Source organism: Coenobita brevimanus, chromosome 116 (genome assembly GCF_032717465.1).
Source record: "Coenobita brevimanus isolate Jiangsu-jjx chromosome 116, ASM3271746v2, whole genome shotgun sequence".
NCBI classification, from domain to species: Eukaryota; Metazoa; Arthropoda; class Malacostraca; order Decapoda; family Coenobitidae; genus Coenobita; species Coenobita brevimanus.
The window spans coordinates 3,214,062-3,227,691 of record NC_137069.1 but is presented as its reverse complement, the minus strand read 5'-3'; the positions used below and the strand labels follow the sequence as shown (position 1 = coordinate 3,227,691).

The 13,630-nt window shown below is 43.0% G+C and overlaps 1 protein-coding gene across 1 annotated transcript in view; it reads left to right on the top strand.

The window, feature by feature from the left end:
• Positions 1-1,436: 1,436 nt before the first annotated feature.
• Positions 1,437-13,630, top strand: part of LOC145418811 (facilitated trehalose transporter Tret1-like) — a 36,281-nt gene continuing 24,087 nt past the window's right edge. The window contains exon 1 of the mRNA XM_080287143.1: positions 1,437-1,597. Coding sequence (XP_080143269.1) covers positions 1,487-1,597 — 111 coding nt within the window. The 5' untranslated portion in view covers positions 1,437-1,486. The remainder of the gene's footprint in view (positions 1,598-13,630) is intronic.

Sequence of the window (13,630 nt, the reverse complement as noted above, 5' to 3'; positions counted from 1 at the left end):
TTCAACTTTGTAGTAACTAACTGAGATGTTAAAGTAAAAGCGCAGAGCAGGTTATGTAGTGACCAACACAGACATTGTTTAGTGACAACACCAAGGAAGATGGTGGTGGTCACCTGATGTAATGCTGCCTATTTCTTCCGCCATGTCTACCATTCTTTTGTATCTATCCTCCCCTCTCCCTGTTACTCCCGTCCTTCCTGTCACTATTCATTCCTCTTCTTTCCACTTCAGATGCCTCTACACTGAATGCCAAGCCATACGGTTTCCTGTAACACAGGAAACTATTTACAACGCTGGGTGGTTGCCATACAACCAAATAACGGAGTGATATGGAGCCTACTATGGTGCCCCAGTTAACTGGGTGGAGACGCAACTGCGGCATCCACCCAGGAACCAAACCTCCACACTAATCCCTGCGCCTTGCTGTATCGAGGCGCTGTCAACCGCATGGGAACCTCGGTCCACAGCACGGGACGACCCCGTAAGGGCGGTTGCTTGCCTGCGGTTGATGGGTCTGCTCGATCAGACGGACTGGGGTAGTACAACAACATCAACGAAGAAGAATAATTCGAAAACCAGTGTCTAATTGTGAAATAACGATTTGCATGTAATGTTTATCTTTCTGCATCTTTTCAGAGTCTACGCTGATGAAACAACGAGAAACGTGTTAATGATTTGTGAACACAGGAGACATTGTACAGCGTGACAACACAGGAAAACAACTACAGAGAACTAGTGACTCACAGTGCAACACACACAGACGTACAGAACCATTTTAAATCCTTCCCGTAACAGAGATCGTGTTGACAAAAGAAAAAAAACAAAGAAAAGAAAAACGTTCAGAGAGAGAGAATACAAGAGACATCAACCACGGGAAAAAATAAAAATAAAACTCTCAGGGGCTGATGCAATGAACTTAATAGCCAAAAAATAGAATCCTAGTGAAGAATAAAAAAAAATATCATCTTGACATTGGAAAAACTAGTTATTTAAGACTGATACACAAGCGGCACTAACAGAAAAGAAAAAAGAATTACAGTGGACTAATAGGAAGGGCAAGCAACTAAAATTTAGATTAAAAAGGAACTTGTGACTTTAAATATAACATGCCGGGCCCTCGAAGCTGGTAAAAAGAACTACTGTATCGTAAAGAATTATATCCCCATAACAGATAAAGATAATTTGTGACCCATTGTGTAAAAATCTGAATGCTATTAATGAAAAGAATTAACAACTTAGAGAAATTATTTACGAACCTGGATATTAATATGAAGAACAGTGAATAACAGTACGAAATATCAGACTCAAGAAGCAAGACAGAAAAACAAACGACTTCAAGAAAAAGATGAACGTTGATTAAGGACAAAGAGTGAAATATCGTATAAGAAGAACCAAGAAAGGTGAAAGTTTGTTAGTAAGAAAACCCAGTGATTTATTGCAAAAGAAAAGTGCTTAAAAACTATACTTGCTTTCGTATCTCTTCAAAATGTGCAAAGGAGTGACAGAATCGGAGGAAAAGGTGGTGGTGAAGGGAGAGAAGGTGGAGGAGGACGTGGACGACAGCATTCCCAAAGTGCAAGGAAGACTCATCACACAGGTGAGAGAGAGAGAGAGAGAGAGAGAGAGAGAGAGAGAGAAATATTCATAACAAATGAATCACTATCATCCTTACTCAGCACACAGGTGTGGTGTGTGTGTGTGTGTGTGTGTGTGAGAGAGAGAGAGAGAGAGAGAGAGAGAAATATTAATAACAAATGAATCACTATCATCCCTACTCAGCACACAGGTGTGTGTGTGTGTGTGTGTGTGTGTGTGTGTGTGTGAGAGAGAGAGAGAGAGAGAAATATACCCACCAAAAATGAATCACTTTATGTAATAGCCTATCAGTATCTATATATCTATCTACCATCTGCCTACCTTTCTATCTATTACTGTATAATATTCGTTCATTAATCTTTCCTTTATTACCGTACTCTTATTTTAATAATTTCACCTTCAAAATTGCTGTCATTAAGCCTTTCTGCACCATTGCAATCAGAAGTGTATATCGATCCTAATGATATAAACTCTGTTGAGGAAATCATGATTCTGTGCGATATTTCACTTCAAATGAGGGCCGTTTTTCAACCACACTTTCCGCCACTTGAAACCAACGAATAGCTGCCTGGAAACCTGACAACCCCCGCTCGTCGCGTTCTGCATAAGGAAGAACCAATGGGGACAATTATTAAAGACTAAAACACCCATTTAGACTATTTTAATCAACAGGAAACTGAGCTGGGTCCATCTGTGTCCCAGCTGCAACCATTCTACCAAATGTCACAGTAATCCTTTTTCTAGTTTCGGCTCCACGACACACATAAAGAGACAGACACACGGCGAGCGATTGAATGCCGGTACAGGTATATTTGACTGATGCTTCGCGGCTCCTAGTGCCCATCTGGGAGCTATTTCTGAAACACACCTCCCTTTGCCCACTGCCAACCATCCTGCCAAGTTTCATCGGAATAATATTTCTAGTTTCGGCTGTGCTACACACACACACACACACACACACACACACACAAGATTAGGCTATAGCACATACAAGCACTCTGCACAAGCACCTTGCGGTTCTACTGGGCGACTTAGCACTTATCCAAATGAGAGCCGTTTCTGAGCTTGGTTTCGCTAAGGAGCAAGTGCTTTTACGGCTCTGTCGGGCTGCAAAGCGCTTGCTCCTGTAGAGATGCATGAAACGACAACGTGTCCCGCTGCATTTTCCGCGTACATCTAATGCAAGACGGAAGGTGGAAATTATTAGGGCCCCTAACACTCCTTCAAAAGATTCCACCAGACATGCAAAGGAAACTGGCTAATCTGGGACCCAACTCCAACCATACTGTCTAGTTTCATCCAAATCTTTATTCCACTTTTGGCTGAGTTACACACACACACACACACACACACACACACACACACACACACACACACACACACACACACACAATCTCCTTGGCCCAGGTGTTCAAACATAATTAGTCCTGGCAGTTAAGAAGTGTGTTTAAGCAAGTGTGTTATCTTGCTTACAGAGATTAGGAAACTGACGTGTAATGTGCAGAATAAGTCGCTTAGGGATATGTGTTACTAAGCCACCAAAAGCACCATAACCCTCGCCCAGTGAAGCAATCAAGAAGTGTGAACATCTGTGATATCTTGCCTACAGTATTTATCACTGACCTTTGACCTTCCTCTGATAAGGGGGCATCGCAAACATTACCGGACTCCTTGACCCGTATTATCGTGGGATTTGGAGAAGTGACACCTGTTCCTTAGCGATTCAGTCTTTTACGTTAAACCTTAATACTGTCATGTATACTACTCCAGCAAACACTGTTGATACACAAAAGTTATACGGAGTAGCCTAAATAAGGTAATGTGTTGGTGAAATATACAAAATAAATTAATGGGCAACACCTGGCAGGAAGTGTCCCATGTCAGTGATAGCAGGACTCTTAATAGATGCCGTGGTATCTTGTTGGACAGGACTATCAGCATCTTTGACATGCCCGGTGCCTCTGATTACAAGACACCTTACACCACACCCTCCACTTACACCTGGGCCAGGTGTCATGTGGTGAGACGTCCCCCGTGGCCAGCTGTCTCCTGGGCGTTGTGCGCATGCGCGGAAATTGAGGGGACATCTGACATCAGTTAGGCCAAGCTGCGGTGAACTGACCCCCCGTTACGTGGCGGGTCGTCCTCCTGAACTGACAACATATGATGTTTTGTCCGCCTGTTGTTAGGCTAATGATTCTCTTGAACTAACAACACACGATGGTTTGTAAATAAATAAATAAATAAATGAAATGCGGGTAAAAGTGGCGTTACACTGGGCAGAAAATGTCCATGTCAACCGACTATGAAAAGACGACAGTAAGACACGAATGGGTATTTGCAAGGGACCCAGGAAATAGTTATCAGCACCCAACACTTAAAATATTAGTATGCTATGTACACCCAAACCGAGCCCAACCTAACCTAACCCAACCCTATCTAACTGAACCCAGGGACTAACCTTACCCAAGCCATGACCTTACTCAACCCAGGACCTAAACATACCCAAGCCATGACCTAACCCAACCCTATCCCACCCAAGCCATGACCTAAGCCAACCCTATCCCACCCAAGCCATGACCTAACCCAACCCTATCCCACCCAAGCCATGACCTAACCCAACCCTATCCCACCCAAGCCATGACCTAACCCAACCCTATCCCACCCAAGCCATGACCTAACCCAACCCTATCCCACCCAAGCCATGACCTAACCCAACCCTATCCCTCCCAAGCCATGACCTAACCCAACCCTATCCCACCCAAGCCATGACCTAACCCAACCCTATCCCACCCAAGCCATGACCTAACCCAACCCTATCCCACCCAAGCCATGACCACCCTATCCCACCCAAGCCATGACCACCCTATCCCACCCAAGCCATGACCACCCTATCCCACCCAAGCCATGACCTAACCCAACCCTATCCCACCCAAGCCATGACCACCCTATCCCACCCAAGCCATGACCTAACCCAACCCTATCCCACCCAAGCCATGACCTAACCCAACCCTATCCCACCCAAGCCATGACCACCCTATCCCACCCAAGCCATGACCTAACCCCACCCTATCCCACCCAAGCCATGACCACCCTATCCCACCCAAGCCATGACCTAACCCAACCCTATCCCACCCAAGCCATGACCTAACCCAACCCTATCCCACCCAAGCCATGACCAAACCCAACCCTATCCCACCCAAGCCATGACCTAACCCAACCCTATCCCACCCAAGCCATGACCTAACCCAACCCTATCCCACCCAAGCCATGACCTAACCCAACCCTATCCCACCCAAGCCATGACCTAACCCAACCCTATCCCACCCAAGCCATGACCTAACCCAACCTAACCGAACAAGAAAAGGGAAATGTCGGCCAGAAATGGGGGAGGTACATCTGACCTCGGCTCCAAGTTTATCGATTTCCGCACAAATGGTCACAACACCTGGGAGACAACTCACACTTCACTGGATTTACGTTCAGTCCACAGATTTCGTAACACCTCTTCCTTGGGCATTTATTTTTGCTTATTGTACGTACGTTCGTGTCCTACTATATTTGTATATTATGCATGCGAACTGTGTCAACATTAATAATTAACAAAGAATACCAAGGTGTAATATGCAAAATAAATCGCTATAAGAAATGGTGCTGCGAAGTGTCCAAGTCAGTGAAAATATTGCTGGTTATATGGTTACCTGCCACGCTGGATTCGGTGGAAAAAAAGGAAGCTATAAGGCAGGTAAAACAGGTGTGTCAAGGTGATAATGATCCTACGTTACCATATACCGGTACTGTATGATGAATTCTATCTACGTACAGGTATCTATAGCCAGACGTCTTAATCATGTAAGGGCCGGCCGCAGACAAATCGCCTCCATGTCGCCCTGTCCCCTGCCAATACGCTGCCCTCCCCCCAATTCACACTCCCCTCTCTCATATGCCTCTCCACTCCATCCCTCCATCTCATCCTCTCTCTTCTCCTCTCTCTCCATGGAAATGTATCGCAGGTAGCTATTATACGGTAACCTGACTTCGGTACCGTATATTGTATGATGCAGACCTTTACGGAAATACATCAGGCGTATTCTGATGGGGTGGAGAGGTATATGAGACAGGTGGGTGTGAGTTGGGGGGAGGGCATGGTAATAGCAGGGGACAAGGCGTTTTCTTTCTTTCTTTTTCTTTTTTTTATGCTAGGAAGAAGGAACCAAAGGCCGCGAACCCGCAAACTGCTCCTTCCAAGAGAAAAACAAAATACAAGAGAGAGCCAAATTCAAGATCCGATCATTTCGAGATGCCTGGACACACTGCGTTTGAAAGACTGGAGATCATAGGAGGCAAGAAATACAGACAGAGGGAGACAGTTCCAGAGTTGACCTGTTGCATAAATAAAGGACTGGGAGTAACAGTCAACTGTTGCATTAGAGAGTTGGACAGAAAAGGGAAGAGAGTTTGCTGCTAGACGGGTGCTACGCGCCCGTCGTAGAGGTGGAGGAATGCATGCAGACAGTTCAGAGGAGCAGTGACCATTGAAGTAGCGATAGAAAAGAGATAAAGATGCAAAACAGAGGTTGAAGGGAGCCAGTAAGAAGAGGAGAGTTGATGAGACGAAAAGCCTTTGACTCCACCCTGTTGAGAGGAGCTTTATGTGGGGAACATACCCACACATGAGTTGTACTCCACACATGGGCGGATAAAACCCGTGTATAAAGTCAAAAACTGTGCAGGGGTAAAGAAGGGACGGAGTCGGCATAGCACGCCCAATCTCTTGGAAGTAGATTTTACAAGAGATGTAATATGATCTTTCCAAGATAAGTCTCGAGTGAATGAAACCCCAAGCATGTTCAAGGATGATGCAGGATTAAGCTGAATATTATTAAACATTAGTGGGTATACCTGTGGAAGATTGTGTCGGGTTGATAGGTGTAAGAACTGAGTCTTTGATGTATTAAAAACAACAAGATTATTTTTACCCCAGTCAGAGATACGAGCCAAGTCAGACATTAGGTGTGCCATAGCCTCATCCCTCATACGGTGGGATTACGGCTTCTGGCTGTAGAGAGATAGATAGAGAGACAAGACAGTATTGTGAGATTAGTCTATTTCTCTTAAGCTTCGTTCTGTGGCCAAATATATACTATCACAAGTGTCCACAAAGCTCACTGACACCGCAGCTAAATGTTGACCCAGTCTCGTGACTTTAATTGGATGGATCAGCAGCAGAATTATATAACCTCTTGCCATTCACTCACACAATGTAGCTGCCAATTAAATATCCTCTTGCCATCCCCTCACACAATGTAGCGCCAATTAAATAACCTCTTGCCATCCCCTCACAAGTGAAGCTGCCAATTAAATAACCTCTTGCCATCCCCTCACACATTGTATCTGCCAATTTTGACCTGAATCCGCGTTCATGAGATATCTATGTTATAATTTATAAGAGTCACGTGCGCTGTCAGCTTGAATATTGCTCACCCTTGTGAAGCGGGCGTGGAGACGTTATACTAAAACAACTGGACAAAATTCAGGACAAAGCTGCTGGAATTATTAACAACCCTGCCATTACAACTAAACTACCTCCCCTGCAAGTAAGAAGGAATGTTGCCTCCCTTGCATTATTTTACAGATACTTTCTTGGCAAATGCTCAGACGAAGTTGCGTCCATGGTGCCACCTCTCCATGCCTTCCCTCGTGCTACACGGGCATCTGGTAGCGCTCATGACTGGCATGTCACACAGCCACATTGTGGAAGTTCTGCCTATCAGAATTCTTTTATTCCCCGAACTGCATCTGTCTGGAACTCGCTTCCCCGGAGTTGTTTCCCTCCAAACTTCAACCCACAGCTGTTCACGTCCAACGGTTAAAGATATTTTATGAATGGAGGACACCAGTAATCTGTTTTTTTTTTTTTTTTTTTTTTTTTTTTTTTTTTTTTTTTCCTGTGTTCTGTTTATTAAAAAAAAAATCTATGCATCAGAAACTCTGACCTTCATCCCTGGCTTTGACCTTCATCGATATCCACAAAATCTAGTCACTTCTTCACATCAGTGGTAGTAGTACCGTAGTAGTAGAAACTGGTAATAGTAGTAGTAGTAGTAGTAGCAGCTGCAGTAGTAGTAACAATAGCAGTAGTAGACGCAGCGGTAGTAGTAACTATAGTAACACCGGTATTTTGCTACAACCCAGGCTTATTATATTCGCTAACCTTAACACAGAAGGCAGAACAGTATACCCACGTTATACATCCATGTTAATACAGAAAACGACGGTATAACTGAACGATAACATAACGTGCTGACCGACAACCTGTGAGATCCGACACCCATGAAACTAACCTGAAAAAATCACGTAAAGAGGTTTATCATAATTTTGTACTTGTGCAATACTTTACGTTGACGCCTTAAAAAAAAAAAAGTATATATGCAGTATATTTTGGTGTACGCTACTAGTCTCCATCCATCCATCCATCCATTGCCAGACGCCATGTATCCCAAATGGGGTGGCCAAGGGCTTAGAGTTAATTGTTTTACAGGGAGGGGCACTAATCCTCCACCAACCCCACTTGACACGTAGGGATGCCAACAGCATCTGGTGTTCCCAGGCGGTCACCCATCCAAGTACTAACCAGACCCAACGTTGCTTACATGTGTATATTAATCACACACACACACACACAATCTCCCTAGCCCAGGTGTCCAAACATACCTGTAGGTTTAGGAGTCGTGTTCCCGATAACCAATTACGGCTTAGTCACAGCTGCGGTATATCAGAGAGAGAGAGAGAGAGAGAGAGGACAGCTAACAAATTAATCCTCTGTACTTACTCATATGTTGGATAGTCTCTCTCTCTCTCTCTCTCTCTCTCTCTCTCTCTCTCTCTCTCTCTCTCTCTCTCCGATAACAGCTATCAGTTTATCAGTCAGGGAAAGCACTGAACGCCACTAATAACACCTGCCTGAAAGCACTGAAGGTCAATTAAGCAATAACATTAGATAATTGTCCTCTCGTCACTTTAAATTTACTATCTCTCCATCTTGAATGCTGAGCTGTAGGAAGAGATTAACACTAGAATACCCTGCTAGTCACGAAGAAGTGCTGTGGAAATTATTGAGCCGTAATACTGTCTTCCACTAATTTAGAGCATGATATTAACGGCAGAGTATGGTGCTAGTCACGAAGAAGTGCGATGGAAAGGATTTAGAGCCATAGTAGTCTTATTCTTTCTTGAACTGTACTAGGAGACTGAGACTAACATACGTTGCTAGTCACGAAGTGCTATGGAAAGGATTTAGTCGTAGCTAGTAGTAGTATTCTTTCTCTGATCTGGACCATGCGATTAACAGTTGAATATGGCGCTAGTCACGAAGAAGTGCTATGAAATGGATTTACAACCTTAGGACTGTCATTTATTCACTCACTGAACTGAAGCATGAGATTAACAGTAGAATAGCCTATGCTGCTAGTCATTTCAAAGAGACACATAATGCACAATATGCAAAAATAAATAGCCAAGGAAGAGGTGTTACGAACTTTGGACATATTCAGACTGAAAGTAAATCGCATGAACAATATAGCAGACGAGGCAAATGTACAATACGTATGCAAAAATAAACAGCCAAGGAAGAATTGTTACATCCCAATGAGACTGAAGGTAAATCGAACGAATAATATACAAGAGGACACAAATGTCCAATATGCACAAATAAATGGCCAAGGAAGAGATGCAAAGATAAATGCCCCAGCAAGAGGTGTTACGACATCTCCAGATTAAAGGTAAATGGTGGCCCAGGTGTGGTGCAGGTGTAGGGTGTGGTGTAGGGTGTCTTGTAATCAGAGGCATGTCAAAGATGCTGATAGTCCTGTCCAACAAGATACCACGGCTTATATGAAGCGTCCTGCTATCACTGGCATTGGACACTTCCTTCCAGGTGGTGAAGAATGATTTAATTTGTATATTTACCTACTCATTACCTTCCTACCATTAAATTTCCTACAATTACATTACCCATACAGCTATATTACACTTACTACACCTACACATTACACTTCGTACCAGAAATTGCCTCGTGATTTATTATTGTATAACGCTATTTCTCCCACACATTACGGTACTTTGTTTACTCCTTATAACTTGCGTATCAATAGTGTTTGCTGGAGTAATATCTGTCTATCTATCTATAGCCAGATGACATAATCCCGTAAGGGGTGGCCGTTTGTCTTTGAGTTCATGGTTTTACGAGAAGGGGCACTAACCCTCCGCCAACCCACTTTCTGACAAATAGGGAACACGTATGGGTTGAGTATATGGTTACCTCCCAACGTTGTAAATGGCTTCCTAGCTTACAGGAAACCATTAGGCATGTCACTCAATGTAAAGCCACCTGAAAAGGAAAGACGAGTAATAAATATTGACAGCAAAGATGAGAGGAACAGGAAAAAAGGAGGGCAGATGTAGGTGGCATTACATCGGGTGAGTGGATGACGGTCACCAACACCTACCACTTTTCTCCATTTACATTTACAAAAGTTTCACATACGTTAGCACCGTATTTACACTAGTGACTCCTTTCTTGGACTACATATCAGCGGCTTTGCATTTAGCCTACTTTTTCCTGTTTTCACTTATATCCACTGGCACTAGTTTGTGCATATGGATATACCAAATAGCACACTACAACACTGTGGATCCTTTCTTACACTAATTATATTTATTTATACTTGTTTTCCATACTTATAATGTTTACACTTGCATTTACACTCTAGTTTCTGCATATGGGGGCACATATCACACTACACTGCATTACCTTGCCTTTCTTACACAAACTTTACTGATTTACACTTATTTTCTATATTTATCCTAAAATTTATGTTTTCCAACGGTCTCATGGTTCAGTCACTATAACTCGGAGATTTTCATAATTGTGCTGCCTATTTCAGCACATACCGGTACCGTAGTTCACCCACCGCATAAGACAATACGGTACTATATTGCTGATCTTTCCAGTGGCAGTATAGTATTTTTTTCTGACCAGTATCACATTCTAGCATTGATCTCTTGCTATAGCTCAGCATTTAAGATAGAGAATTGGCAAAACTTTAAGCCTAGTTAATGTGAGCAGAGCACAGTCGCTATTATTTTCACTCTTCCACACCTGCATTCATTGCGGTAGGGTATCTGCACCACCCTGGTATGCTGGCTATTCTACTTATAATTTAAAATCTGTATCTTAAAAACTACCCATCCAATCTGCAATTTTTGCCAAACTTTAAAAATCTAAACAGTAAATTCCATCCAAGACTCGAGTGACGTATATATTAATCAGAGAGGTGTCCGTCATAAAAGGTCGTCCATCATATAGCATCATATGACTAGAGAACTTAATAATTTACCTGCATTCCGATTCACTTAATGTTACTCCAAAAGCTTAAACAGTACCGGTACCTCACTACATCAGCAGCAAATGAAAGGGTAACTGAATAAACTTTGCTAAGGCTCGGGGTCCACGTCTGGCGCCTTGCTTAGGGATGTTTACTTACTTTGGAACTGTCTGTCTCACATCACTCGTCAACCTAAACAAAAGTTCGACTTAGTTTTACTCGATCAAGAACAGGGGCACCGGGCTGAGAGGGAATGTGTGTGTGTGTGTGTGTGTGTGTGTGTGTGTGTGTGTGTGTGTGTGTGTGTGTGTGTGTGTGTGTGTGTGTGTGTGTGTGTACGTATTATTAGTACATGACCAATTCTTCTCATTCAATTCACAGCCAATTTTTCCAGCGGCCTTTACCAATGATTACTTTCATAGTCCTCTCTATAATTCTTACCCAGTCCGACCACTCACCCCGCCGACACAATCTCAGACTTTCTTTCACACACTTTCCCTCTTTACTAATCTTTATTCAGTGCAGTCTCAACCAAACCTCGTCCAGCCCACTTCCACCTATGGCTACCTGTTTTTTACTCTTAACCACTTCTTCTGCCTTTCACCCTCTCCCAGTTCTTTCCCTCTTTCTCTACTAATTCTTCCTCAGTCTCCTAATTTTATACATCTCTCCCCAACAATTCTTCCCCAGTCCTCTCGTCTGCTAGAACAATCTTTCCCATATTTCTCTGCCTTCTCGTCTGTTCTTCACCACTTTTCTCTCCTTTGAACATTCAGCTACGTCTTTCCTAACCCTTCCTCTCTTTTCCCTAAACTAATCCTCTCTATAATCCATACCTTCTCTCTCTCCCTGAAGAAGTCTTCGTCTCTCCTTCCTATAATATTCCACTCAGTCATCCATACCTTCCCTCTCTCTCTCTCTCTCTCTCTCTCTCCATACCTATTTACTCTGGCTCTAGACACCTATCCTTCAATAGGCAATCTACTGATCGCAACCTACTAGGGCAAAGCTGAATTACAAGGATCTACTCTGGGGTAAACCCAGAGTAGGGGGGAGAGGAGAATCTACCCTACTTTGGGGTAAACCATAAGTAGGCAGGAAGAACAACTGCAAGATCAGTTCTAGGTGGATCACAGCAGGAAAGTAGAGTAAGCAACCCAAGGGTTTCCACCTCGCAGGTTCCACGGGGTTGGAGTCAAACCTTTCACAATCGAGAACAATCAAGAACCCACTCACAACTTACTGATCCCCGACGCATTAACTCTGATCCAACAGCAGCACCACCCCAGCCATACCTTCCCCCTTGGTTGGCACCCTGCTCACGGGCACTCTTCAGGCATATTTTACCTCTCCCTACTTCACTTAAGGTATCTATCAGTTTGCCTGACTTCTTTTTAGGCATCAATCAACTCTTTCTCTTCAGGCATCTTTCAGCTCTGCCTATTTCTCTTCAAGTAGCCTACATTCAGCTACCCGTATTTCTTTTCAAGCATCTTTTAGCTCTCCCTATTTCTTGTCAGGCATATTTCACCTCTACCTACTTCTTCAGGTACCGGTAGCTATCTTTCAGCTCTACCTATTTCTCTTTAGGTATCTTTCAGTCGTACCTGTTTCTCCTCAGGCATGTTTCAGCTTATTTCTCTGCAGGTCTACCTACGGTACCGGTAATTCTTTACAGGTATCTTTCAGCTCTCTCTCTATTTCTCTTCAGGTGCTGTGTATCTTACTGTAAAATACTGTATACAGTATGTCTTTCATTTATTGTATTAGGCTACTGCATGTCTGTTTTTTTCCCGCATGAATTACTGTGGCTACGTTCTGTATACAGTACTGTTTGAGCAGTAATGTTGCACAATATGAGGCAGCTACAAAGACTATATCAGGACAACTGTATTTGGGGTGGTTAAAATGTTCTGGTATAGGCTACAGGTTATAGGTTTTGTATGGGATATACCGAAAAACGCATTACGGTATCTAACATGGTTTTGGCTGAATTATAACGGATACTCAGGAGATTACGGGGCACAAATTCTAATAAGCATCCTCTTACATATGCACATTTCATGCTGAAAAATCCTCCTGTACAAGCACATTTTCTTTACAACCATTAATAACTCAAAACCGAAATGCATGGACCCAAAGGCATTACAGAAAATGGAAAACTTTATAATGTATCGTAGACTCATAACGATTCCTAGTGAAAATCATAAAATAAACAGCTTTCCGCACCATTAACACTGGGCATCTGTATTAATAATTTCTCTACCATTCTTACGTCTCAAAAAAAAAAAAAAAGTCCTCAAATATATACTAACTGAAAACAGGCAAACATGTCTCCTATACATACAAATAAAAGTCTTGAAATGCACACTGAATGAGTATCGTACACAAGAATATGCTAACGTCTTAAAAAACAAAAAAAACATCTTCAGACACACACCGATTGTTTTGAGGTCAGGCAAACACGTCTCCATGTCACTATGATTCGGTAACTTATTTCACCACGCCTCTGCGGTATCATAAAAGACTCTACACAGCTTGCATTAACCCGTCTACTTTTTTGGTAGCCTCTTAAGCCAAAAATCATTTAGTGGCAGCAAGAATAAAATGAAGTCATCGTACTGAAGGGTCGGCTAAATAAAAAGTTA